At 40.5% G+C, this 27,326-nt stretch overlaps 1 protein-coding gene across 2 annotated transcripts in view; it reads right to left on the reverse strand.

The window, feature by feature from the left end:
* The window catches only part of GAS6 (growth arrest specific 6), a 98,210-nt gene that overhangs the window by 27,233 nt on the left and 43,651 nt on the right, over nt 1-27,326 (reverse strand). For both annotated transcript variants that reach the window (XM_089688120.1, XM_089688119.1), the window contains exons 5-10: nt 22,649-22,771; nt 20,752-20,874; nt 12,057-12,182; nt 7,605-7,726; nt 3,237-3,355; nt 61-250 (exon numbers count right to left, since the gene is read on the reverse strand). In XM_089688120.1, coding sequence (XP_089544246.1) covers nt 61-250; nt 3,237-3,355; nt 7,605-7,726; nt 12,057-12,182; nt 20,752-20,874; nt 22,649-22,771 — 803 coding nt within the window. The remainder of the gene's footprint in view (nt 1-60; nt 251-3,236; nt 3,356-7,604; nt 7,727-12,056; nt 12,183-20,751; nt 20,875-22,648; nt 22,772-27,326) is intronic.

Raw genomic sequence — 27,326 nt, forward strand, 5'->3', positions numbered from 1 at the left:
CTGAATCAAAGATGAATTTCCAACCCTGCCAAAGCAAAGTCCAACCTAAGATATACTCACGGTTTGCCAAATACCATGGTTTATGATTGGCCCACTGCTTGTTACTCGTCCAATCCCATTGTATTTCAGCTGTAATTCAAGCCTTCCATTACGCAGAGCTAGAACTATCCATGCACTGTCTTGATGGCCTCCAGCAAAGAACAGCACTCCTTCTGGATCAAAAGTACGAAATTCGAACTCTGCCACAAGTCTAACAAAAAGAAATAGATTATGTCTTATTTATTCAAAATGCAGTTGGGCACACACAGCAACCTATCAGAAACCAGCTTTCCCCAAGGTTAGAATGGGCAGAACAATGTATTATTTATTTGCAATAGGCAACTACATTATGTTAGAAGAGCTTCTCTTTTGGTTGAAGGGGCAAGAGGTAAAAGGGTGCAAGCTTGATTTATTTGTATGGCCACAACTTTAAATAGGTCTATCTTTGCTTATAAAAAGGCACAAGACAAAACCGTAAACACAGAGATACAATACTCAGAATCCCCTGAAGAAGTCACATGATACCATGACAACACGCGTAGGGGGGAACTGGGAGATGTCACTGTGATCTGATGCCAGAAGTAGCGAGGAAATGCCTGTTGCTCATCTTTTAGACGTAAAACGCTGTTTTTAATACATTTGAGTGCAACACTATAATAAATTTACTTGATTTTAAAAGTACTACACTATTGAGGACCTTTGTCTGTTCTCAGCCTCATTACCCTAGGTTCACACCTAAGTGTTTTCCGCAGCGTTTTGCAGAAAGGCACTACAGTCCATTTAACATGATTTCCTAAGGGACAGGTTCACATCTCTGAATTTTCGCCTGGTGCGTTTTTTGGAAAGGGTCAGGGACTTTAAATGCAAAAAGTTGCATTTATTTCTATAGACTTCAATGGAAACGCTCCAGAAAAGCATGTAATGTGTTTTTGCTGCATTTTGATGCGTATTAAATCTGCCTAGCAACATGAAAAAAAACGCATAAAAAATGAGGTAAAAATGCAGGTGCAAAATCGCAACGCAAAGCAGAAATGGGTCAAACGCAAAACTGCATAGGTGTGAACCTAGCATTACAGCACTTGAGTGGATACCCCGACCTCTTAAAGGGGTATACCTCCACAGTGAACCAGACCTTGTGTTGGTACCATTCCATACACTGCCTCACAGGCATTCAAGCAACTGATTAAGGTCTCGTTCACACTTGACTGTTTTTCCAACTCTTGCCAAATGACCCTATAGCATTTGACAAGCGTTGGTCTGGCGTTTGCGGAGTGTAAACACCACATGCGTGGTTCAGCAGCGGTTGCTAGGCATTTACCGAGAGTTAAAAACGCCCCACAAACGCCTATAATAAAGTCTGAATGGTGTTAATGCTCCGCAAACCGCGTCCCAACCGCACACGCTGGCTGGGCGTTTGTGGAGCGGCACCATAGACTTGAATAGGAGGCTTCAATTCCTCCTGACTCGACTAGAGGCGTCTGTTTTGGCGCGGCGCAACGCGATGCAAACGCTCCTGTTTGAACAGCACAATGTGCTGCAATGTGCAGAATTTTCCCAGGCATTTGGGAAAATGGTAAAAACGCTTCCCAAACGCCTGTCTGCCACTTGCTAACAAGACTAGTGTGAACGTAGCCTTAGAGCCAGGATTTCAACACCACCTGAGGGGAAAAGCATGTTTTCATCTGTTAAGCATATTGGGTCAAGGTTATAAGGTGACAGCAATATATAAGAGGTGGTGGTGGCGGCCACTAAACAGGTGAAAAATGGGGATGTGTTAAGGATTAATCATGGTGAAGATTCACAATCTGGTGCATGAATCAATACAATAGGGACTATTTATTTACAGTTTATTTTCACGGGCACTATATGTTGTAGATCTTTGAACAATAGTGGTTGTGCACTTATAGAGGAGCACATTTGAATATGGGTTTGATGTTGCACGTTTATAATTCATTGAGATAATTTAAGGTACAAAACTATTATTATATGGATTTATGTATTATTTGGATTGAGTTTTTGTGTGTGTAAAACAATTTATACAATTATTAGCGTGTGATCAATATTTATTGGAATGAATAGCGTGGCATCCTTTAATTTTTTTAAATATTTTTTTAAATATGTTTTTTTCTGAAAATATGCATTTCATAAATAGCTGTGCAAATATTAGGCAACTTAAAAAATTGCAACAGCCACCATTTTTTTCTCCAGGTTCTCTGCTTTTAGAAAGTATATACTCTGGGGGGTTTTAAAATAATTTCTAAGAAAAAAAATCCACATTTTAACATGTAAGCAAATGATTATAAAATTGCCTTCGTATGCAAATGGTTAATAATGGATACTTCTGGGTATTGTATTGCTAATCTAATGGACCCCTTTTCTTCTTGATTGGATTCATACTACAGGCCTCAAGCAAAAGCAGAGATGCAAAAGAGCAGCTACATGAAGACTGGATTCCGGATCCCTGGTGGCAGCAGTGCTATTTGTTTCTATGTATTTATTAGTTTATATATGATCTCATTTGTATGTTTTGGCAGCACAGTAAGCAGTGTTGCTGTACCACAGTTAAATTTACTTCTCATGTGTTACAGGTCACACCTGTCACCATGTTTTGCACATTTCTAGCTGAAAGTAAGCAAAAGTAAACATCATTGCAATTATTTTCACATCAGCCTGGTCTGAGACTTAAAGTTAAAAATTCAAAAGACCTATGAGCAGTGTCAGTGTAAGCTGCACGCCAAAAAAGAGTGAGAAATCATAAAAACCACTAAAGTCATTATTTACAGTGTTGGGAAATTCTTCAGAAAAAGACATCAGGACTGTTTCCATGAACTGGGCCAACAAGTAGAAATTCTAAAGCCAAATTTTAAGTCTGTTCTTACATGTGCCAGCATTTGCTTTCAACCTAATGGAGAAAGCTGAAAATGTCAAGCAATGTTTTAGAAAGAAATCCAGATAAGGCAGGGGGCCAGGTGTGTATAAGCCAAACAGAGGAAAATTGAATTATCATATTAGTATTAGGGGGGCAGTAATACAATATAATCTGTAATTGCTGTAATAGTTCAAATGAGACTGAAGATACCAAAAATGATTTTCACAAGCAAATATGGAAAAAAAAACCCAAAACATTTTATATAAGTCACCATATCCTGTCCCAAGCCATAAAAGCTCATCTTCATGCATTTATGTATAAACCTTACCTAGTTGGCTGCTTCCTCTTAAAGCGAAGCCTGATCACAGGCGTACCACTGAACATCCTGCCTAGGTACAGGGATGTCTTGCTTTTTTCCGTTGCAAAAGGAACACATGGAATTATATCCTGTGAGCAGAAAGCAGTATAAATGCTACATTGCTAAGGATACAAGAAATACAATACTGGTTCTGCCAAACAATTTATGTGATTGTATGATCTTAATTATTGTGAGCCCTAGTAACCCATATAACATGCCACATTCACTGCCATATCTACAAATAGCTGAGGATTAGTAGTAGCAGACCCAAAATCAACAAACAGGCCCTTTTCACACAAGCGTTCCGTCTGTCTGTTTTTTATCCGTCTATTAATGGATGAAGAAACCGGCAGCAATTAATTTCTACGGATTTTCATCCATTCACATCCATGTTTGTTCAGTTTCTTTTTTTTTTATCTTAATGAAATACTCAACGTCCAGATGCATTGAAACGGAACAGAATAGATGCAAACAAACATTTACATCCATACCATTTATGTCCGTTTTTAGGCAAGAACCATTTTTGGTTTATACAACTGTCACCTCTGATAGGGGGCTTAGTTGTTGCAGAAACCTATCACACTAGCGTTTAGTCTAGATCTGTCAGTTGTTCAGATGGATCCAGAATGAACTACAACATATGTCTATAGGTGGGGAGATGAAAATGGATGATTGTCCGTTTACACCTGCCAACATCCATGTCTGTTCAGGTCCGTTGACACGGATACCATCCATTTACATTTGTTCCACTTATGTCTGTTTTTAGGCAACAAACATTTTTTGTTTATACTTTTATCACCTCTTGTTGGTCTCTGCAATAACTAAGAAAAAATGAATGCAAAAACCGATGCAGACTGATGTAAACTGAACTGATATAAACTTAAACTGAACTGAAAACGGATGTGCAAACGGATGTAAATTGAATGTTTTTTTCTTTGAAAAAAGTGACTGAACGGATGATATCCGTGTGAAAGGCTTCCAGAAAACTTTGTCCTTAAACACAGCGCTTTAAACCACCAATTGTGCAAAAATGCTAAAATTATATATTAATACATAATGTCCCATGTAGTGCAAAATTAAATAAAAGCATCCATTAATTAACCACATGTTAACCACGCTATAGTCGAATGACGGCTACAGTGTGGTTGTCCAGTTCTGGGAGGGCGTCATATGACATTCTCCCAGAACAGTACCACCCTGCACGCTCCCAGTGGCATGCACGCGGCGCTCTCTAGGATCGCTTTGTCTTTTGGACACAGCTGATCACATGACACAGTAAAGGGCCAATCACAGCGGCCTTTTACCACGCGATCAACTGTGTCCAATCACAGCTGATCACCGTGTAAATACACGTGCTGGTTATCAGCAGTACTTTCCATTATTAGTAGGTCTGAAAGGAGACATCTACACTGATAATCAAGGCACCGATTATCTGCGAAGCCCCAAAAATGCCCAGCAGTGCCGCCAATCTGTGCCCAGCAGTGCCACCTGTCAATGCATTTCAGTGCTGCCTATTAGTGCCACATATCAGTGCAGCCTCACAAGTGCCTCCTCAATGCCTATCAGTGCGGCCTCATTAGTGCAGCCTCATCAACACACAGTGAAGGAGAAAAATTACCTGTTTGCTAAATTTTATATTAGAAACTAAGAAAAACTTTTTTTTTCAAAATTTGGTCTTTTTTTGTTTGTTTGTTTGATTAGAAAAAAAAAAAAATCAAACACCCAGTGGTGCATAAATACAAACAAAAGAAATTTCTATTTGTGTGAAAAAAAAAGATACAAAATTTCATATGGGTACAGTGTTGCATGACAATGCAATTGTCATTCAAAGTGCGACAGCACTGAAAGCTAAAAATAGGCCTGGGCAGGAAGGGGGTAAAAGTGCTCAGCAGACAAGTGGTTAATGACATCCTTCAATTTATGCTTGCAGCTATCCATTATCTTGTGCAATACAGTTCAAAAAGTGCTCTGTGCAGACTGCAAACCAAATGTGGATAATCAAAGAATCCTTCAAACAGTGCTCTTGTCTCATGAGCCACCACCACATACAGGTCAATCAGCGCTTTCCTCCAAGGGGCTAATTATCCAAGGTACCCCCAATCCTTCCCCTCACCACGATCAGGGATTTTTTTTAAAAAAACAGAGGAGATAAAAGGGCTCCATTAATGTAACAAAAAAAACTTTATTTAGGCAACCGACAAAATACAGCCTAAAATCCATAAGCTATCATGCTCACATTTGACTGTGCATTCCGTCCCTCATCCGGGTTATGCAGTTTATATCATACAAACACTGGCTTCACTATGACAAGTGCAAGTTCTGTTACTGCCTTCGATTACTTGGACCTCGAACAACAGCCAGGTGTCTCCAACAGTCCAGCATTCCTTCCTGTAACCCTGCCTCAATGTACGTTTCATAGTACGGACATCAGTTATTAATTAATAATTTAGCATTTTGCCCAATTATTGGTTTAAAGCACTGTGATTAAAGATGACATTTTATGAAAAGCATACAGTTTTACACACATCAGCTAACATTTTGAGGAATTTAGTTAATAATTGTAGCCACTGAGCACAGGTGTTTAACAGGTATTGCGTGTGAAAGGGCCTTAAAAAAGGGATGTAAAACTGGATATATACTAATATAAACTGAAATGAAAACTGATGTAAAACTGAACTGAAGATTGATGTGCAAACTGATGTTAACTGATAGAATCTTAAATTCTTTTTCATCAATAATTTTCTTAGCAAAAATTTGACTGAACAGATGAAACACGTTTGAAAGGGGCCTTAATCAATAAAAGAGTCTTTACTATCTTAACCCTGTATCACTGTGAAACCCACTATAGCTATTGACAGCCCAAACTGTAAGACCATAACAAATATGTCTTTACAGATTGTGTAATTTACTATGAATGGAGGATTAAATAATGAACAGCAGAGAAATTGTATAGAGTCCCACAGAAAGCGCTCTTGCACTTTATGTGTTAGCCAGAATTACCAGCCCTATGTCAGTGACGCACATTTATGTTCAGGGCCTTTTTAGTGGGTTCTGTTTTTGCTAGTTTTTGGAGTGGCACCATTCCTTTGATTGGGCCTCTCTCTGCTCCAAAAACATGCTAAAGAAGCTCATGTACCAAATTTTTGCACTGAACTAAACACGTTTTGTGATGGCCATTTTTGTGCATTTGAGTGTTTTTTGTTGCATGGAAAATGCACAACTACTACTTGTGTATGGAGTGCCATTAGGAAATAATGGCACTGCCCCCCACCTTCCCCTTTTTCCTTTTGTTGTTCTTATAATGTGTATCATTACTGTAAACCCAACATGCAATATGTCATACTCATTGATCTTTAATCGCCAGTATGGTCTCCTATGGCTTATGGATGCACTCTGTTGTAGAATACATAGTGCAACACATATAAACATACAAATATAATCAACATATGAAAGGATTTCATTCAATAAAAACATATTGAAAGTGAAGAAATAATGGCACCGCAAGTGTGTTGTGTGTGTTTTTTGCACGTTTGCAGAAGTGTAGGCAGAAATGTGCATTTCTACCATGCCCAGATGTGAAGAGGCCCTAGTCAGGAAGAAACTTACATACAGGAATACAGAAATGTCTCTTTACAGAGAGTTCTATTTGCGAATAAATTTTTAGAAGTCCCTTTTCAGTATTAGTACACATGCTTGCATATTTACACTCTTCCCAGTACTATCAGGATTTTTTCTGTGTTGAAATTCACACAATATGTACCTCCATATGACTTAATAAATGTGGGGCATCTTAAAGTGCTTTACTAAAAAAAGAATTGCCTGCCAAATTCCCTCAGAAGCCAACTCAACAGACCTATTGCTACAGCAAACTTTGATAATGCGATACTATGATCTAGATCAGAATTGTTAAAATGCATGGCTTGGCCAGTCCTTGTAAAGGGCAGAGCTGCATTTATCCTAACAATTCAGAAATATTAGCATAAGCTAGTTGTTGCTTTCCATTTCACTAAAAAATATTTTGGTGTGGTTGTGAAGGACATCAAGCCTAAGTGAAGGTTACATACCAGTGCCATCCCACCAGCTGGGAGTTTGCAACATCCTGAAGCTGATAACATAACTTATTTTAAATAACTATTTTAAACGATCAACTTAATGGAAAGTCCCAGTTGTTCATCTTCCCCACCCTGAGAAATCAACTCATCGATGAAGAACGCACAAGCAGATGTATAACCAGCACTATCTTGATGTACAGAATTAAAACAAGGTTAAAAGTTTAGCTTATAAATTAGTAACCAAAAATATTAAAAATCACTGATAAAAAAAAAAAAAAAGTTATACCTCACAGGTGTTCATGTCATGTGACAATTTCACCCCTCCTCGTCCATCACAGTGGCATGAATAACTACCCGGTGTATTGAGACAGGTTTGTTCACAGCGCTTCTCCACACATTCATCTATATCTATTTAAAGAAAAAGAAGCATTGACCCAAAAAGAATTGCAAACTATAGTACAATTACTGTATTATTAATAATAATGAACACAAACATAAAAATTATCAGGTACTGGAATGCAAACAGATGGTTATATGCGATTGCAGAAAAGCAAAGTTTTTGTTTCTTTTTAACGAAAAACAATGCTAATTTGCATTACTGCTTGTACAATATGCAAGTACAGTTGTAAAAAGGCAAGCAAATTATCACTGCTGTTTAATGGGAATTTAGTGGCACTGTTCCTCTGATATGAAAGGAAAGCTTTAGTAATCTGTAAAACTTTCTTGGCATATAGCACAGAGCCGAGGCTGGAGAACCCCAAAAGCGTCTAGCACTCTTTAGACTTCCGTTGTGCCTTTGTACAAAAGATGTCGGAGAAGGTGAGAGATTCAGGCGCCTGTTGGATAGGTACATGAATACAAACACTATCTTCAGTGCAGCTGAACCCCCTCTCCATCACTGCATATGTCACACGGGCAGCACAGCAATCAAAGAGTTTTACAGCTGGGTGGGTGAAGCCTGGTGGGAATTCACACACCAATTTCCCATTGTGTCCACTCCTCTCCTGATTGAAAGCAGGCAGTGGGCAGATTCCTTAGTCCACAGACAGCTTGCTATTGGCAATGGCAGGGGTGGCTAACCTGTGGCTCTCCAGCTGTTGTGGAACTACATTTCACATGAGGCATTGCAAAGATGGGAAGTTACTGACTTGCAGAGGCATGATGGAACTTGTAGTCCTGCAGCAGCTGGAGAGCCGCAGCTGGAGAGCCACAGGTTAGCCACCCCTGGGCTATGGGGATCCACTCACTGCCTGTTGTCAATCGCAAGGAGATATCGGACCTGATGGGGAACTAGACCCTTAGCTTCCCCATCAAGCTCCACATTTTGTCAGTGTCACTAGTTGCTAGGAGCCTTTTGAGTCTACTGGGAATGGTGCCAGAGCACTTTTAGAGCCTCTGCAGGCAATGTACATGAAGATTTGAGTCCATGTGCTCAAAGTTCTGAGTGGAGGTCCCTGAAGACCAGGCAGGGGCCCCAACTGATGAAGCTGAAGAAGACCCTGTGCTTATCAGGGTACCAGGTTTCAGATTACAGGCACCCTGAGAAGATGCCAGTTAGAAGCCCCCAGAACAACAATGGGAGCATGGACTGGAGTCACCCATAACAGGACTGTCCATAGCAGGACTGTTTCTTTTAAGTCTATGCGCAAACATGTTGCACCATTGTAGTAGTACTGCAAATTGACCCAAGGTATGAGACAAGGCCTAAGGCATTACAAACTGAGGCAGTTGATGCGGATAGCCAGTTCATTGTAGGAGGGCTGTGGGAATGGACTAGCAATCAGAGCTCCATGAGCTGCTTTCAATCAGGAGCAGCAAACGGTGCTTCCTTCAGTGCCGAGACAAGGTCATCCAGCGCCCAGGGCTAACATGCCAAGTGTCGCCTAACCCCCCCCCCCTTTCCGCTTTGGGCATGACTACTCATATTGCCCATGCCTGATAACCTCACCTGGTCATTATACCTATGAATACAGTGCAGAGATCAGGACTGGCTAAATTACAAGGTATAAGTGCAAGGGTCAAAAACAAAGATAATGTACAGAATGCAGTAATCAGGAGCAGATAATGAGTGCAGGGTAGGATATATGTAATATACAATGTGCAGGAGTGGGTAAATTACAAAGTGCAGAGACCAGGGGTATATACACCCTAGTGTACAGCAGTACCCCCTATGAGGCATTTCACGCCTACATGCTGTATATGCATACATACACTCACATATATACCCAAAATCACCCATTTATGTACAGTACCTGCCTGACCCAAGTGTCTTCTCTGAATTTCTTTTTCATAATAAGGTTTAAATACCAAGTCCAGGAAAATTTAAAAAAAAATCCATCCTTGCAGTGGGGCACCCCTGACTCAGTCTAGGAGCAGAGGATTAAGGTAAAGTTTAGATTCACCTTTATTTAAAAAATAAGAAATGTACATATTTTACAGGTAAAAATGTGTATTTGTTATTATTTAAAACAGGAGCCTGCAAACTGGCTCATGCAGACACTGCCAACTGCTTTGTACTCATACCTCTGTACTGACGGTCATTTTCAGAGCTGTAGGCAGTGTGAATGAACTACAAGCATGCTGATCTCTGTGCCCGCAGTTCATTTAAATTACAAATCTGTCTACTACTACAGTGGAAGATGGGCCTTGTAGTTTCTACAGTGACAGATTCCTGTGAAGGAATGATGCAGCTGCATGGCTGGATCCCCACATGGCCATGCTGTTTTTGTTTTTAAATGTTACAGAGGGTGTGGGGAGAAGAACCTTTGCCCACTGTCACAATGGGAGGGGGAGGGGGCTGAGGAGGAGTGGGGGGCAACTAGAACATGTTACATGTTATACCCTGAATGTTCTAAAAAGTGACCTTTAAACTGGTAAACAAGTACTTTTTCCTTTCAGCCCACTGGCTGACAGATTCCTGCAACCCCACAAGTGAGGTGGATGCAGAAATCCTCCCTGCTGGAACATTGTATTCTGACAGAGGGGACTCTCCCTTGTCAGAAAACACTGCAGCTGATTGGCTACAAACTGCTGATGGAACAAGGTTTTCCAACAGCTGATCTAATGATTGGCTTCTAACAGGAAGGGCTACACACAGAACAAAATGTGGCTGGTCCCTGCTGAGCCAGATGAATTTTGATCTGTGTGGACCCAGCTTTACCCTACTCCCTGCTCCAGCAGGATTCCTCCAGTGCTGGGACTGCAGCTTCTGTGTAAGTTGTGAATGGATCTGGTCACACTCCAGCCTCCTCATCATACCGAACAGGGTTAATGATCCTGTATTGTATGTGATGAAGTTGAGGCTTTGGGTGGAAGGGGAAAGCACTGGAGCTGTCTGGAGTAAGGAAACAGGTAAGTGAAACAGGCTATTTCTACCCCGACCCCTGCAAGGATGGACTTTTTTTACTTTGCTGGAGTTGAGGCTGTTATATGGCACTACTTCCCTTGCTGTTTATGTTCATATTTTTAATAGGTTAGGAATCAGTGGGATTATTCATGTACTAAATACAGCAGATGTATTCCACTTACACATTACATCTTATTAAAAAAGGATGATTTTTAATAAGATGTAATGTGTAAGTGGAATACATCTGCTGTATGTAGCACATGCAAAATCCCACTAATTCCTAAATCAAGAATGTTACTTTCACGGTCAATAAACCTGCATTGCAAGATGCAGGACAGGTTTACAGCACAGCATGGTAAAGTGAGGAAGGCAAAGAAGGTCAAGACTCACAGGGGAAGAAGATACACTCTTCCATACGTGTTCTGACATCTTCACTTTGCCCCAGGGAGAGCTCTGGTCTGCGCTACGTGGGAAGCAATGATCGAGACTGCAAGATAATGTTCTCTTATTGTCCGCCCACCTGTAATGCCTCTGTGTCAGCCCCGGTCCAGCTGGCTGGACTGGCAAGAGATCGAGGAGAGAGTACGTTTTTCCTATCTGTAGAGGGACGTGGCTGCTGTGACAGATAGGAGGCAGGCAACAAGCAAGGGCACATTGCTTTGTTTTGGGGCAGGCAACACTAACCATACCATGGTGTGACAGCTTTTGTGGATTGATTTATTTGTATGCTCACAATCCGGCACACCCTCCCGCCCTGCATCCAGGGCAGCAGTCGCCCCCCCCCCCCCCCCTCTTGTCCCAGCCCTGGCTTCCTCTATGCTGAATGGTGAGATAAACAATGTGCACTAGACACTCCAAGCAACAGATTATGTCCATGCGCAATTCCTCAACATTAACCGCTTCTGCGGTGGCGGGAAAATGTAAAAGGCCCCAGTAGTATGGATAGTGAGGTAGCTCCTGGTGCAGTAGTTCAACTGGTCTTACTTACTAAAGAAAGCATTCAGAAACCAGGTCAACTTTTACCAGTACACTCAGAGTATCACTCGAGAAGATATATTCCCTTCCTCATAACTTGGACAAGTGCCAAGACCCACTGGAATCACTGCCTGATTTCAAGAAACCTACATGCAGCATTTTTGGTCTTCCACAATGGATCAGAATTCATTCATAGGGAGATTTTCCAAGAATCTGGAAAATTTTGGTACACAATTCACCCGGTACATTTATCGCTGTCTTATAGTGCAGAAAGAACCGTCTGGAGAGGTTTTTAAATTCTCGGGCTTTAGACAAATTTTCAACATACAAAAATGCATTTTGGATTTAGATGTTGGCTCCATAATTAACAAATTTCATTCTGTGCAATGAAAACTTACCCATACTGCTATAGCTTACCCTGACAACTTTTTGTCACTTCATCATATACAAACCCCTCTTCACAAAGACAGGTATAAGAACTGGGCAAATTTTTACAAAGTGCTGTTCCACAGATATCCGGTGATACCATACACTCATCAATATCTGAAAAAAAAGATTAAATAGTTTATATTATTTACTTCAAACAAACCAAAGTAGAAAAAGGTCTACAGAATACCTTTGCTTTCTACAGTACCAGCCTCCAACGCAAAACAGAGGCCGTTACATTCGTTATATTGAGCTTGGTCTAAGCATGGCTGGTTTACATTCAATCCACTTCAGTAGTCTCCCAGATAAAGCAGAATCCTATTTTAGCCCCTTTAACCAAATAGTGCTCTTGCTGGCCCCGGTTGAGAAATTTGCAGGGCTTGGAGAGGTGCTCAGCAATTACCATTACCTACTGAAAGAGGAAAGCCCTTCAGTAGAAGGTACACAAACAAAAACTATTCTTATGCTCAAGGGATTCCTTTTTCTATTTGTATATCAGCCTACTGGCATACACTTCTACCCCTTCTCCTCAATATCACAAATGCCATGAAGTGGACTATGGCAATGAAATGAATGAATTCAAAGGCATACGATTTCTCACCGGCATTCAGCCTAACGTGCCTGAAGTTGACACTGTTCTTGTTGGCAGGAGCAACAAGATTTACCATTTTATTCTCCTATAATGACCAGGAAAAACAAGAGGTTGACTTGGTTACCCAGGGCACCAAAATAAATAAGCAATGAAAATAAAACCACAGCAAAGAAAGAAATTAATCTGTTGTCCATAAGTACAGCGTCATGGGGCAGGATTTACAAAACAAGAAGTATGACCACATTGCATGGGGTAAATGTTACCCACAGAAACCACATTTAGTGAAAGATAAAAAGTGGCTGCTTTGGACATTTGCCCTTTTTTGTGCCCCAGGTCAAGTTTTTATAGATCATTTCCTCTTTGTGCAACGAAACTGGCTGCTCACACTCGCAAATTTTCATGCAGACATGTTAAAAGGGGAATAAAAACAGAAACATAAAGCCGTACAATGCTGTAAACATGAATTATGCATCTTAAATAAAAGCCATCTTTGATAATTCACAACAATCACGTTTGAACACAAATTTGATACAAAATATCACTTGGAACATAACGAAAAATAAATCTGATTACTCTCTGTGGGTAACATGGTCAGTTCTTCCCAGCATTTCAATAAATAAAGCCCAGTAAGTGTAACACATTCAGTTATATAATAGGACTGCTTACAGACATACAGTATATTGTTTGCAAAACAAGTAGTATAACTAATGTAAGGGTATATAGGTACTGTAGATTTGTTTTAGTTATTCCTAAAAATAACAAATACTTTTAAAGTATAAAACTCTTCTGTATTGGAAAGCTATAATGTGCTTTCATCTCAAAGTTAAATCTGTGGACTAAAGGCATTTGTAAGTAATTATGATGGTTTTAAATGTCGGTCTGTTTCTTTGGAATCATGCTGGTGCTTTGGATACAGGAGAGGTTGAATAGATACATGTCCAGTCTTGTTCTGTATAGCAATGCATGGAAGGAGAACAGTGTGTGCTGAAACTGCAGGAGTGCTGGCCTAGAGTCTCTTCATAGTCATGTACACCTCTACAAACCTCAATCCTCTCTCCAGCCCACAAAGCAGCCTACCAATGAAAATAAAACTTTACTGGCCAATGTAACTGAAACTTTTCATTTAAGAAAATCCTAAATTTCTTACACTTACTAAGATTCCAAAGAAGAAACTGCAGTGCTGACAAGAAACAATATCCAGTTTTGGCTTTTTTCTAGTAATCTTTTGATATGCATACATGATCATGAAGTTAAATTGGTTGTAAAGCCGAAATTTTTTTTTTTTAATTTAAAGTGATGGTAAACCAATCTTTTTTTTTTTACCATAGCAAACATGTCTTACTTACCTGGTCTGTGCAATGTTTTTGCATAGCACATTCCCAATCCTCCTCTTCTCCTGGTTCCACGTTTGTGCTCCTGGCTCCTAGCTGCCACTCAAGTGCCCCCATAGTAAGACACTTGCTCTGGGGGCAATGGAGCATGCTCACTCCCGAACTGCACTCTGTGTTCCCATTGACACACACAGCTTCCTGTGGTGGCACACACCAGAGAAGAGGAGGAGCCAGGGACATGCCAACAGGGTACCCCAGATGAGGAGGATCTAAAGTTTATTAAATCAACCTCTTAGTCTTTAAAGAATTGCAGATTCCTGTACTGGACTCGAACCTTGGCTGTGACACAAAACAGCTTTCCTGACAGATTCACTTTACTTCCTCCCGCCCGCCATATAAGGAAATGACGGATGGTCAGAGGCTCTCTCATTCAGGGAGGACGTCATATGACATCTTCCCACTCTAGCTGCGCATGTGCACCCCTGGGGCGATCACTGGTGCGCTGTGTCCTTGGAACACAGCAAATGACCAATCACAGTAAAGAGCCGATGACACAGGCTCTATCATGTGATCAGCTGTGTCCAATCACAGCTGATCGCATGTAAATAAGAAATGCCAGTTATTGGCAGTCCTCTCCTCACACTGACAGAGGAGAAGAGAGCCGGTAAGTGGCATTCTTCAGAGAGGACATCTACACTGAACATCAGTGCCCAGATTATCAGTGTAGCCTCATTAGTGCCACCTGTCAGTGCCCATAACTGCCACCTATCAGTGCCCATCAGAGCTGCCTTTCAGTGCTGCCCATCACTGTTGCCCATCAGCGCCCCTCAGTGCCGCCCATCAGCGCCCCTCAGTGCCGCCTATCAGCGCCCCTCAGTGCCGCCTATCAGCGCCCCTCAGTGCCGCCTATCAGCGCCCCTCAGTGCCGCCTATCAGCGCCCCTCAGTGCCGCCTATCAGCGCCCCTCAGTGCCGCCTATCAGCGCCCCTCAGTGCCGCCTATCAGCGCCCCTCAGTGCCGCCTATCAGCGCCCCTCAGTGCCGCCTATCAGCGCCCCTCAGTGCCGCCTATCAGTTCCAATCAGTGCTATATATGAGTTCTGCCTTTCAATGCCCACCAGTGCCGTCTACCAGTGCGCATCACTGCAGCCTTATTAGCGCATATCAGTGGAGAAAAAATTACTTATTTACAAAATTTTATAACAGAAACTAAGAAAAAACTTTTTTTTCAAAAGTTTCAGTATTTTATTTTTCAGTTTGTAAAAAATAAAAAACCCAGTGGTGATTAAATGCCCCCAAAAGAAAGCTCCATTTGGCTAAAAAAAATGATAAAAAATGTTGTTTGGGTACAGTGTTGCATGGCAGCGCAATTGTCATTCAAAGTGCAACAACACTGAACACTGAAAATTGGCCTGGGCAGGAAGGGGGTAAAAAGTGCCCAGTAGGCAAGTGGTTAAAACCCAAGTTCATTAAAAAAATACATTAATAAATCAAACATCAGCACAAGGGACTTACGATCAGTGTGATGCATGCCTTGTTCTGCTGGCTCCTGCTTTAGTTGAAATCTTCCATCCTCTGGCCCCCACACCATAAGCATCTGATCTGGGGTTACTAGAGGCATGGGACCTGTGACAGGCACTCATCAGGAGTGCCTACTATGCCCATCTTTTCCATTTATAGAAGCTGTACTATAGCTTTTATGAAGAAAAAGCAATCTTGGATAGAGGAGGTGGACCTTTCATTCATCTGTTTATCCTTATTCATGGATTGCTTTTTTATTCATAGAAGCTAAAGTACAGCTTCAATGAATGGAGGAGCTGGGCGGAAAGGACAGGCCTAGTCTGGCACTCTTGATGACAGCATACAACATGTCCCTCAGCTCTATTAACACCTACAACATAGAGACCACAGTGGTGAGGTTGGGGTTGGGGATGGGGGTGAAAATTGGGAGGAGGAAGCTTTCTGCTAAAGCAAGAACCAGCAGCACAATGGATACATTTCATTGATAGTAAATAATGTCCCTTCAGTTGATTTTTTTTTTTTTTTAATTAGGCTTTAATACATGAGCCATTTTGGCTGGTTACATACATATATTTTACAATACAATACTGTATATACATTGGTCTCTAAGAGTTCTGTGAGATCTTCTAATTACCTGTGTGGATTCTGAATGCCTGTATCCAAGTCCCCCCTCTGCATCTGATCATGCTGCAGTTATCACAATCTAGTGTGGTTGTTAGTCATTTGTTCATTGTGACAGCTTATCTCAGCAAACAATACGGAAAGTAATATTCTTGCAGGAGCTCAAGCTGTTTTTTCCCTTCCACAGCTGTTCTGCTTGATCGGTTTGTTACACTTTACGGGAACTTGCTACAGTATATGTTTAATACCTAGTTATAATAATAAAAACTCCCTTCCCCTCCCAGAAAGAGATAAGTCTGCTTCTTTGTCATCTGTTCAAGGAGACAGAGCTTCAAATGCATCGAAAGACCAAACCTTTTTTTTAGTTTTGGATAGAGTAGAGAAGGGTTTGCACCACTGTCATGCTTTTATTGCTGTCTGCCAGTTTTCACACTAGAGAGATTTGCCCTATTTTTAAGAAAAAGGGGGAATATTAAAGAGCAACTCCAGGGAAATTAAATGAGCTACTAATGTTACCCAGTAACCACACAAACAGTTACTCAAATTACCATTATCTGTGTTCTGTGTAATCCGATGCAGAATAGATACACGCAACTCTTTGTGAAGTTTGTACTATAGAACTTCCATTTTTCCTTCAATTGCAGCATTATCATCAAATTCAGGGCTAGTTTAACGCAGATTGATCTGAGTAAAATTGGTCTTTTTCAGGGACTTGCATGGACTGGTGTATTGCAAGAATGTCTAGGATAAAAAATCTGAACAACTCTCTAGGTCAGGGGTCTGCAACTTTTAAGACATAAAGAGCCACTTGGACCCGTTTCCGAAGGGAAAAAAAAGACTGGGAGCCGCAAAACCATTGCAACATTTAAAACAAATCCGACACTGCATATATTGTTTCTTACCTTAATGCTATATACAGGATCGTGCCGTTAGCTTCATCCCCCATATAGTAATTCATCCCCCATAGTAATTCATCCCCCATAGTAATTCATCCCCCCTATAGTAATTCATCCCCCATAGTAATTCATCCCCCATAGTAATTCATCCCCCATATAGTAATTCATCCCCCATATAGTAATTCATCCCCCATATAGTAATTCATCCTCCATATAGTAATTCATCCTCCATATAGTAATTCATCCTCCATAGTAATTCATCCTCCATAGTAATTCATCCTCCATAGTAATTCATCCCCCATAGTAATTCATCCCCCATAGTAATTCATCCCCCATAGTAATTCATCCCCCATAGTAATTCATCCCCCATAGTAATTAATCCTCCATATAATAATTCATCCCCCATAGTAATTCATCCCCCCTATAGTAATTAATTCCCCATATTGTCTCAATTCACTTACCTTTGCTCCGCGCGTTCCTCTCGCTGTGTTCCCGCGCTGTGTTCCGGTCTTCAGGGCGGACTGTGAGAGGAGTTCATCACGCTGCCCCGCCTACATCCTGGCTGCCCCGCCTACATCCTGACAGCTAATGTTCCACGCTCCGCGGGCCGGATTAAAAGAGTCCTGACTTTTGAGGCGGCCGCCCGAGAGGAGGGAGGGGAGCGGGCGCCCGGCACACAGAAGAGCCGCATGTGGCTTGCGATCCGCGGCTTGCCGACCACTGAAACCCTCTTGCCTGTCACCTGGTGGGCAGTGTGCTCCGGAGCCGCAGCAAAGATGAAAAAGAGCCGCATGCGGCTCTGGAGCCGCGGGTTGCCGACACCCGCTCTAGGTACACACTTAGGGCTCATCTATATTAGCGTTTCCCTCTGAAGAGGATCGCTATTCATAGGGCATTTGACAGGCAGTTGGGATATGTTATGTGTCCTCCTCACTGCCTGTTTTAACCCCTTAAAGACCGAAACACAGCTAAATGCATTGCACACTGTTGCATTGTGGCCCCCATTCACTTGCAGTTTAACCCCTTCACACCTAAGGGTAAAACAAATCTTAATGCCCAAGCACGATTTTGCAACGCTGACATGTGTTAGTAAAACTGTACATATCAGCACAACTACTTTGTACATCCAGGTGCATTATACCTTGTTTTTTTTCAGGACAAATTGGGCTTTCATTTGGTGGTAAATGGTAATGGATATCTCCTGATTTTTTTTTTATCATCAAAGGAAAACTGGCCCAAAATAGTGAAAAAAAATTTTTTTTTTAAATTTAGCTGTGTGTTTCTTGTTACTACCATAACCTACCACCAAAGAACAACCCAAAATAAATTTTCCAGCTCTTGATGATCGCAGCGATACCATATATGTGTATGTTATTTGTTGTTTGTACCCGTAGTACAGCGCAGAAATAATAGTGCGCATTTTGGGTTTTTTGTTTTTTTTTTACCTAAAAACACAGACACCAATTAAAAAAAAAAATCCTGACCTTTTGACCCTGACCCAAACACTTAACTTGGCACTGAACTAGATCAAATCTTGATCTAGATATTTTTTCTTTTATTTATCTTTTTTTTTTCAAACAAACATTTTTTTTTTCTTCTCTATGCCAGGAGTTAGAGAGATACAATGCATCTCTTCTCCATTCATAGAGAAAAAAACAAACAAACAAGGGGGCGGGCTATACAGTGACTGATCACTGTGATAGCCAATCAGAGGGGGGGGGGGGGGGGAGACCAGGACTACTGGTGGTGGATCCAAGAAGAGGAGGATCAGGGCTGCTCTGTGCAAAACCATTGCCCAGAGCAGTAACGTATGACATGTCTGTTATTTGAAAAAAAAAATCGAAACCTTTAAAAATGCTTTAAGGTTTACAAATTGTTAGGTGTAGGACTGAACATTAGTTATTGTTTATGGCCTTCATTATCCTGTACATTTTCTTAGTCAGATGTTGCACTTTTGCTATTGAAATTCAGTGGCTTGAGTTCAACTCCTTCTTGTAGTGTATATGCTCTTCCCTGCTTCTATGGTTTTCCCCCCATGTTTTGAAGACGGTTTTATGGGTATTAGACTATACATTCTTCCATGGCTGATATGAATGGTCCATGTATTGTGTAAAGTGATGAAAAATAAGATGTTGCTATAAAAAGATTAATCAGTGTGGTAAACTGAATGTTTTCTTAAAGTAACCATGTAATAAAAAAAATAGAAGAGCTTCCAAGACGGACTTTTCCTTCTGAAAATGTTATTTTCCTGGTTGTTATTCTGATTTGTGGTGAGCCTAGTGACATTATAACGCATTCCCAGACATATCCGAATAGAGTGGTTGTGAGGTGATGCCAAAGTCTATATCTTACAGGTGCAATGTAGCTGTATATAACGTGATCTTAATGGTAGTGCACTAAAATTTAGAGCAGATATTTGTGACTGTAACTCCTATTTTAATAAAGTGTAAATTTTAAAGTGGTAAAACACCATGGAAGTTTTTGAATGTCTGAGAGGAGCAGCTGCTTAATAAGTATTGTGTTACATGGCTGTTCCTATCCACAAGTTCTGAAGAGAAAAGGTGATTTGTTGGCAAATTTGAAGGGACCCTAGAGGAGGTGAGTGAGACCCCTTCAAAATGGAGTGAAAGGTGGTGGAATTCACTTGGGAAATATTGCACTAGCAATTAATGAGCACACAGTGGATATATTGTATTAACACAAGGACTTATGTTGAGGACTTTTGTGCATATTATTATATTTATTCAAAATATACGTACATGCCACATGGAAAATAGTTGGTTTTATTATTTATCACTTAGTTTTCAATTTGTCTCTCTAGTTGATTTGGATACAGCAAATTCAGATATATAGGGTAAAGTGAGGTCTATTAAGGGATATATACACACATGTTGGTGTACATAGAAGTATTTAACTACAGTAAGTTGCACTGCACGTTTTATTAATTAATTTTGCCAAGTGTGGGAAACACATATCAACGTGAGCAGCATCAAGGTGAAATATAATTTGGTTCTATATTTTTTAAGGTGCATCTGATAGGATTATTTAATAACAGGTTGCCCAGAGAATTATCTGTATAAAATGTTCCACTGGCTTCAATCAATAATCCAAATGCATAATGGACAGAAATAGTATAAAGACTAGAAAAGAACACTGGCAGCCTACACAACACTTGACTGATTTTCTTTGGTACCACCAAAGGTCAAATTAAGGATGCATGCTACCATCAGAAAAGGTTTTGCAACCTGTTTGCTTCTCCGCTGGCAAATTTTGGGTGGCCTTACTTGCTGGAACTGGGTCAGGAGACTTCTATGCCACTTAAAATGTAATTGAAATTCTCACATGAAGTCTACAGAATCTCATTCTTTTGACCCTAGTAAAAGAAAACAAACATCTCTCTGTCAAATGTTCACTTCATGTGTCAGTAATACTTTTCTAAAAGGGAAACTTTGGAAATGTGTTAATAATTGTACATTTTACAGTTTGCACCAAACTGGGTGCCCGCAAATGATCTGAACCCAGGTACTTAGGCTGTAGGCATTGGCCTCACGCAAGTAAAATGGATTTTTTATTAAGATTATTTTTAGTGTTTATTCTTTCATACTCAGGTTATGGTCTTGAGTTATTGGTTTGACTAAACAGAAGTACTAACCATTTGCATACAGTAAACTTAGTTTTTTGCAATGTCCTTTGGAATATTAAATAGAATATAGTGTAAATCCTTACCCTCACAAGTCCTATTGTCTTTGAGAAGCTGAAAGCCACTCTGGCAAAAACAGTGGTATGTTCCAGGCTTATTAATACAATAGTGAGAACAGCCTCCATTCCGGACCGCACATTCATTAACATCTGCAGAAATAATTAAAGGAATTAATTGCATAGGATATTCTAATATCTATAGCAATAAATTTGTTATAACAACCAATCATAGCCTAGCACTGGACTACCTGCTGTCCACCTCCAATACTTGAAGCTGACACACTAGCAAATAATTTGGGGAAAAGACAACAATACTGGTAGTGGAGCAAACCTAAAATAATGAAGTATTGCTTGATAAAGCAATACATATTTAACCACTTGTGGACCACCTGCAGTACATTTACATGTACATGATCCAGCTGTTCTGGGTATAGGTCACATGCACATGCCCCCTGCCCCATACCATGCCATTCCATTTATGACCGGGACCTGCTGATCGGCCAATCACGCCACAAAACTCTGTGTATACAAACACAGGGATTTGTATACAGAGCAGCAATGTGGCTGTTTCTTCTCCCTGCAAAGCAGGGGGAAAAGACAGCCACATATTAGTAAAAGCAGCACATACGACACATGGTTAACTCTTTAATTGCCCCTAGATGTTAACCTCTTCCCAGCAAGTGTCATTAGTACAATGACAGTGTACAGTATTACTTTATGTCATTATCAGTTAGAGCACCTCCCAGCCAGCGTCAGCTAGCACCAGATTGCCCACCACCCTATTTTCTATGAGTTCATCTTCTCACAATGAATAATTTTGTTGGTTTAAACCAATGAATCTGCAAATAGAGCTCTGACTATTTGGCCTCTTTGGAACCTAGCTGCACATACTGAAAAGTGACAAATGCACATAAGCCGACAATAGGATTAAAGTGTATATATCTCAAAAACCAGCACATCCCATAGTAAACAGCACATTGTACACACACAATAATACTCCCTGGTATACAGTTAACCCTTTGATCTCCCCAGACATTAACCCCTTCCTGCCCTGTGTCATTAGTACAGTTACAGTGTATACTATTTGGAAACTCGGGCACTGCCCGAGGGCCCGGGGTCAGTAGGGGGCCCCATGAGATGCCCCTGGTACCTTTTTCACAGGCTTTTTTTGAGTTTGGTCAAGGACGCAGGGGCCCCATGATCCCCTATTGCCCGGGGGCCCCATGAGTTGTCAGTCCGCCCCTGCTATTAGCACTGATCATTGTATTAGTGTCACTGGAGAGGTCAGTAACAGTTAGTCAGTTCTCACCCAGTGTCGGTTAGTGTAGTGCAATAAATAGCCTGGTCATGAAGGAGAGTAAATCTTCCAGTGGGCAAGTGGATAATAATCCACCAATACAACCTTCTCCCCATACCAACAATGCTGCTGTCTAAGGGGGCATCCAGAGTGCAGACACCATAAGACAAGAAGTGTGTTACTGGCTGGATCACCAGGTGAAAATAAAGGAAAAAAAAATGTTAAAGAAATGTAACCACCACATTTAAGGACTGGTAAGCAATCATATATTAAAATTCTGTTTTGTGACTTAAAAAATGCTTTTAACTCAACTGGCAGACTTTCTAGCATGTTATTTTTAAAAACAAACATTAGGGGCATTTTGTTCTTTTTGAAAAACTAGATAAGAATACAAAAATGACTGACAAGGATATAGCTGGCAACACTAACCATTGCATTCTAACAATGGGTAAGGCTCCCCACTGTCAGACACACAGTGGGCAGGATTCCCCCATCCACATCCAACACGTCCAATGTGTGGATGGGGGAAATCAGATTATTTCTTTTTCCTTCAACCCTATGGTTGAACACAAAAAAAAAAAATGTATAAGCTGCAATACAAAAAGAAACTTAAGTGAACTTAATTACCAGTGGAACAGGTTTTCCCTGTCCATCCTTTCTTGCAGTTGCAGTAGAAGTCTCCCTGAAGATCTCTACATAAATATGATCCAGCTTTGTGACAGGGCTTTGATGAACACTGGTCACGGAGATCTGTAAAGCAGAGAATAGCTTTCATTTTAGGGAAACTGTATTTCTAGTATTAATCAGAAATTACAATCAAGTGGTCACTGATCAGCCATAACATCATGACAACTGGCAGGTAAATTGAACAACATTGATTATTTCGTTACAATGACATCTGAAAGTAGGTGGGATATATTAAGCAGCAAGCTCAAATATCAAACACATGGATTTCTATCGGTCAGCCTGTAGGCTGAACAAAATAAAATCTAACAGATTCCTCTAACCACGCTAAGAGAATAGATGGACTAATCTCCAAGTTGGGCTACTGTATTCTTAAAGCTAATACCTGAACAAAGGTTTGACCAAGTTTTTTTCTGTATAGGATCGTTATGTTTGCCACGACTTTTGAGGGAGAGGCAAAAATGTGCATGCTTATTTATAGCCTATCAAACATCAATTCAATTTTATTACTGTGTCAGCAATACAAGTGCTGCCATATTTAAAAAGATGTACTTTAATTATCCCTAAACGGCAGATGTTTTTACTGATATAACCATGGGAGTAATTCACAACTCTAACTTTTATATGAACACTCATCACTGAAATGACTGGAAATTCAAGTTGTGCTTCAAAGTAATGTTCAACAAAAGAAAAAAAGGAAACATTTGATTATAAACAAGGTCAGCCTGGGCACGTGAAGACAAGTCCACAGACTCAGGAAAATCAACTTAGATTTAAGAAGACACAACATGCATGTTTGAAAGGTCAGGAAGTGTTCTCACAGTTATAGAGAGAATTGTAAATTATTATATCGTGTTACAATCAGCAAACATTAAACATGTCTAGTTATCAAAAAAATGAGAGATTATTTACAGTTAGAAATCTACACAATTCCTATACCTTCCAAGGATCATACTTTATATTGTTTAAAACACAAGATTAGTATTGCCATTGGTCCTTACAAGGCTGGCCATACACGACTCATTTTCTTTTGTTTGACCTGCTGATTGAACAAAATTATTCCATTCCCCCACCCACACACTTGATGTGGATGGGGGAATACCTTCCTGCTGAGCCTTTGTATTTTGACAGCGGGGGGAGATTTCCCTGTCATCAGAATACACACAGCCAGTATGGCTGATCAAGAGAAATTTCCAACAGGCTGGTTGTACACAAGTCACTTGATCCAACCAGCCTGACTATACACGGATCAAAGTTTGGCTGGTCCCTGATGGACCAACCAAATTTCAATCAATGTATGGCTGGCTTTAGATTTATGCTGCTGGTCACCAGTCAGTCACCTACAATGATTTTCCAATACAGATTTAAAAATGTAAGGAAAAAATCTAATTGTTAGCTTAGCTATGGGCAATAAGTAATTACATAAAAACTTAAAGGCTGTTTCCAGTTTTGCAGATGAATTGGGATAACATATACTTTTTATTTGGAACATGACCCCATTCACATAGCATAACTTAAAAAAGATTGTAAACACTATTTTTTATTTTTTAAAATAACAGGTTTATACTTACCTGCTCTGTTAAATGGAAATACAAAGATTAGTCCTGGGCCTCCTCTTTTGGGGTCCCCTGCCGGAGCTCTTGGCTCCTCTTCTTGGTGTGCCACCATAGGAAGCCGCTTCCTATTGTAGCACACCTGTGGACTTGCTCCCAAGCTGCACTGCCTATATGTCTATAGACACAGACAGTGCAGCTTGGCCCCACCCACCCAGCTCCCTCGCCACAGGATTTGACTGACAGCAGTGGGAGCCAATGGGGAGTGGGGAGAAGAGAGCGAGCATCTGCAGATGGGCACAGCACTGGATCAAGTAAGGGCTCAGGTAAGTATAAGGGGACGGTGAGGGGGCATACTGCTACCTAAACATGTTTTTACCATAAAGTGTTAGTTAACTGATGATCCTGCATTCACTGTATCTGGTCTCCCAAAGTACACAGAACATGGAAATGTAATTATTTTAGTAAATATAAACTGCAAAATACCTTTTCTCATCAGCAGTATACAGCTTTCTTGTGATTTCTATCAATATCTGGCTGAGCACTGGTTGATCTTGTAGAAGGAATTTTCATTCTCTTCTGACTGTCCTATGAGGCTGCATGACCCCTGACCCTCTGCCTGGACAGTGCTGATTGGTCATGTGCTGATCACATACACACCCCCTTCCCCCAAAAACAAACAAAAAACCTCTCTAGCAATACACACCAAACTGAGCATGTGCAGAGTGTCTCTTAGGGTACGATCAGCAGATGGATTTGGGACCGTGAAAGAAGGGGAGGATCAGAGCAGATTGGATCAAACAGCTTTTTTACACAATGCGGAGGATTAACCCCTTAGGTTCCACAGTGAATATAACAAGCATGCTTTATTGCATACACAGACTGATTTTACGATTGTGGGTTTAGTAACAATTTAATGCAAGGAATGCATTAAGGCAAATCAGCTTTAGGCTTTAGAACCATTTTAAAAAAGATAAATAAAAATTGCTGCTTACATTTTGCTTACTCTTTTGAAAACTCCAAAGATTAAGTTTCCCCTGCTATAAAACTTTAAAGAGGGAGCTGTGGAGTTATGTGAACCATAATTTGCCCTGGCTATACTGAGCCGGCAGATTTCAATATCAGTTGTAAACTAAATTTGATCACTGTCTGTCCTAACAAAGGATAAAAGGCTTGGATTTTGCATTGTATGTTAATGAAGGCAAACTGTCTATCCCCAATTTCGCACTCCATTTTCACTTTAAAATTGCTCAGAGTAGCTTGCAGTCTGCCCAAAGGCCTGCTCCAAAGAAACAACTTGAAAGGTAAGAAATATATTAAAAAATATTTTTGAGTATGCTGTGTGAATGGGAACAAATAAACAGTCGTTTTCTCAAATTTAACTTCTAAAGTGGAACTACGCTTTAAAGTCGGTGTCTTAGCACTAACAACACCTTGCCTAATAAGTTGTACAAATACACACACACTCTAGGAGAGGGCTTTATATAGTGACTTTCAATTTCATCCATGTATCTTACCAATGTGATGTTAGTAATTCAAAGGATAAATGTATTTTTAGTGCCACGCAGATTCTATGATTGTAGCAGGTACGCAACATTTTGTCAACAATAAACATGATCTATAAATAACATTCCCAAAAATACTACTATGAACGCCACTATAAAAAATAGCAGATGACAACTGTATACTTCTCTTGGAAAGAAATAACTATGTACCACATAGCTGGACAGCGATATCATAGCAACCAAAAACTGAATCAAACTCTTACAAGCAATGAAGCAGTTAGAAATAATATATCCCAAGAAGTAAGACCTATAGGCAGGGGTGTATTTTTTTTTTTATTTTTTTTTTTTTAGGAGGGCAGCACTTCTCCCTGGAAGAAGGGACATATGCAGCATGGGGACCAGATGGGATCTGAGAGAGGCTGCGGACTGCTGGATGGTGTATGCAGAGCCCGATTGTCATTCACGGGGATGTCCAGAGCTGTAATGGCGAGTGCTTCTCTGTAGCTCAGGGGTGAGGGGGTGTTAGTGAAAGGCTCTCTCAGGTGGGGGGGGGGTGATAGGGCAGGGGTGTTATTGGTCATTGCCAAGCTCTCTCCATGGGAGAGGGGGAAGGGGCGTCTAATTTTTGTGTTGCCTAGGGCAGCACAAATCCTAAATACACCACTGCCTATGAGTATTGAGATGCTACACAATACAATACATTTTCATTTCAATACATTGACTAACATAAATTGAAGGTCTAGGTGGGTATCTCCTTAAATGTATTAAACAGTAGAAGTGCAAGTTGGGTGTAAAACAGGCCTTTAAATTCACTAAACATGCTATTTCATCCAAGGCTAAAGGCTTTTAGCTAACTCCGTCACACAAGTGAAAAAGTAAACACTCAACTTGAAGTGTGGGTCTGGTGCTTGGTGGCATAATCACTAACAGAAATGACCACAGACAACCGTAAATGATTCAGATGTTTAGCACCCAAGCCAAACCTCAGGTTGACAATATAAGCAGTTGTGTCACGTGTACACACAGAAATATGGAGTATTGTATGAACACATCATGATCAACCTATATTTGACCAATCAATCTGCTTAAGGAGTTGTACAACACTATGCGCAGCCACAGCAAACTGAAGTAAATAAACCACTTAATATGCCTTGAAAATTCTCCGTCTTCCAACGACATTTATAAAAAGGCCCTCTTTAACCAAAAGGTCATGTTTCCAAATTCTTAAAGGGGATGCTCTAGCTGTATTTATTTTTTATTTCAATACTTTTTTGAATTAAACTCGGACATTCAGAGGTACATTTTGTACAACATACAGAGAAGAATCCAGCTTGAAAGGGCTGAAATGATAAAGTATAACCACATAACAGTTCCATGCAAAGCTCTTTCACTAAGTCTAACCGCTATGTGGCCATGACAGTTACTGTATATGTAGTCATGAGTATTATCATATACTGTAGGTAGACCTCAAACAATTCAGACCCTACTACAGGGCTTGAAGAAAGAAACAAAATAAGGCCACATGTACACTGCTGCTAAACATGGGTTTATGAGCCTTTGGCG

This window comes from Staurois parvus, unplaced genomic scaffold, assembly GCF_062004578.1.
Source record: "Staurois parvus isolate SC_StPar_1 unplaced genomic scaffold, SC_StPar_1.0 ptg000446l, whole genome shotgun sequence".
Lineage (NCBI taxonomy): Eukaryota > Metazoa > Chordata > Amphibia > Anura > Ranidae > Staurois > Staurois parvus.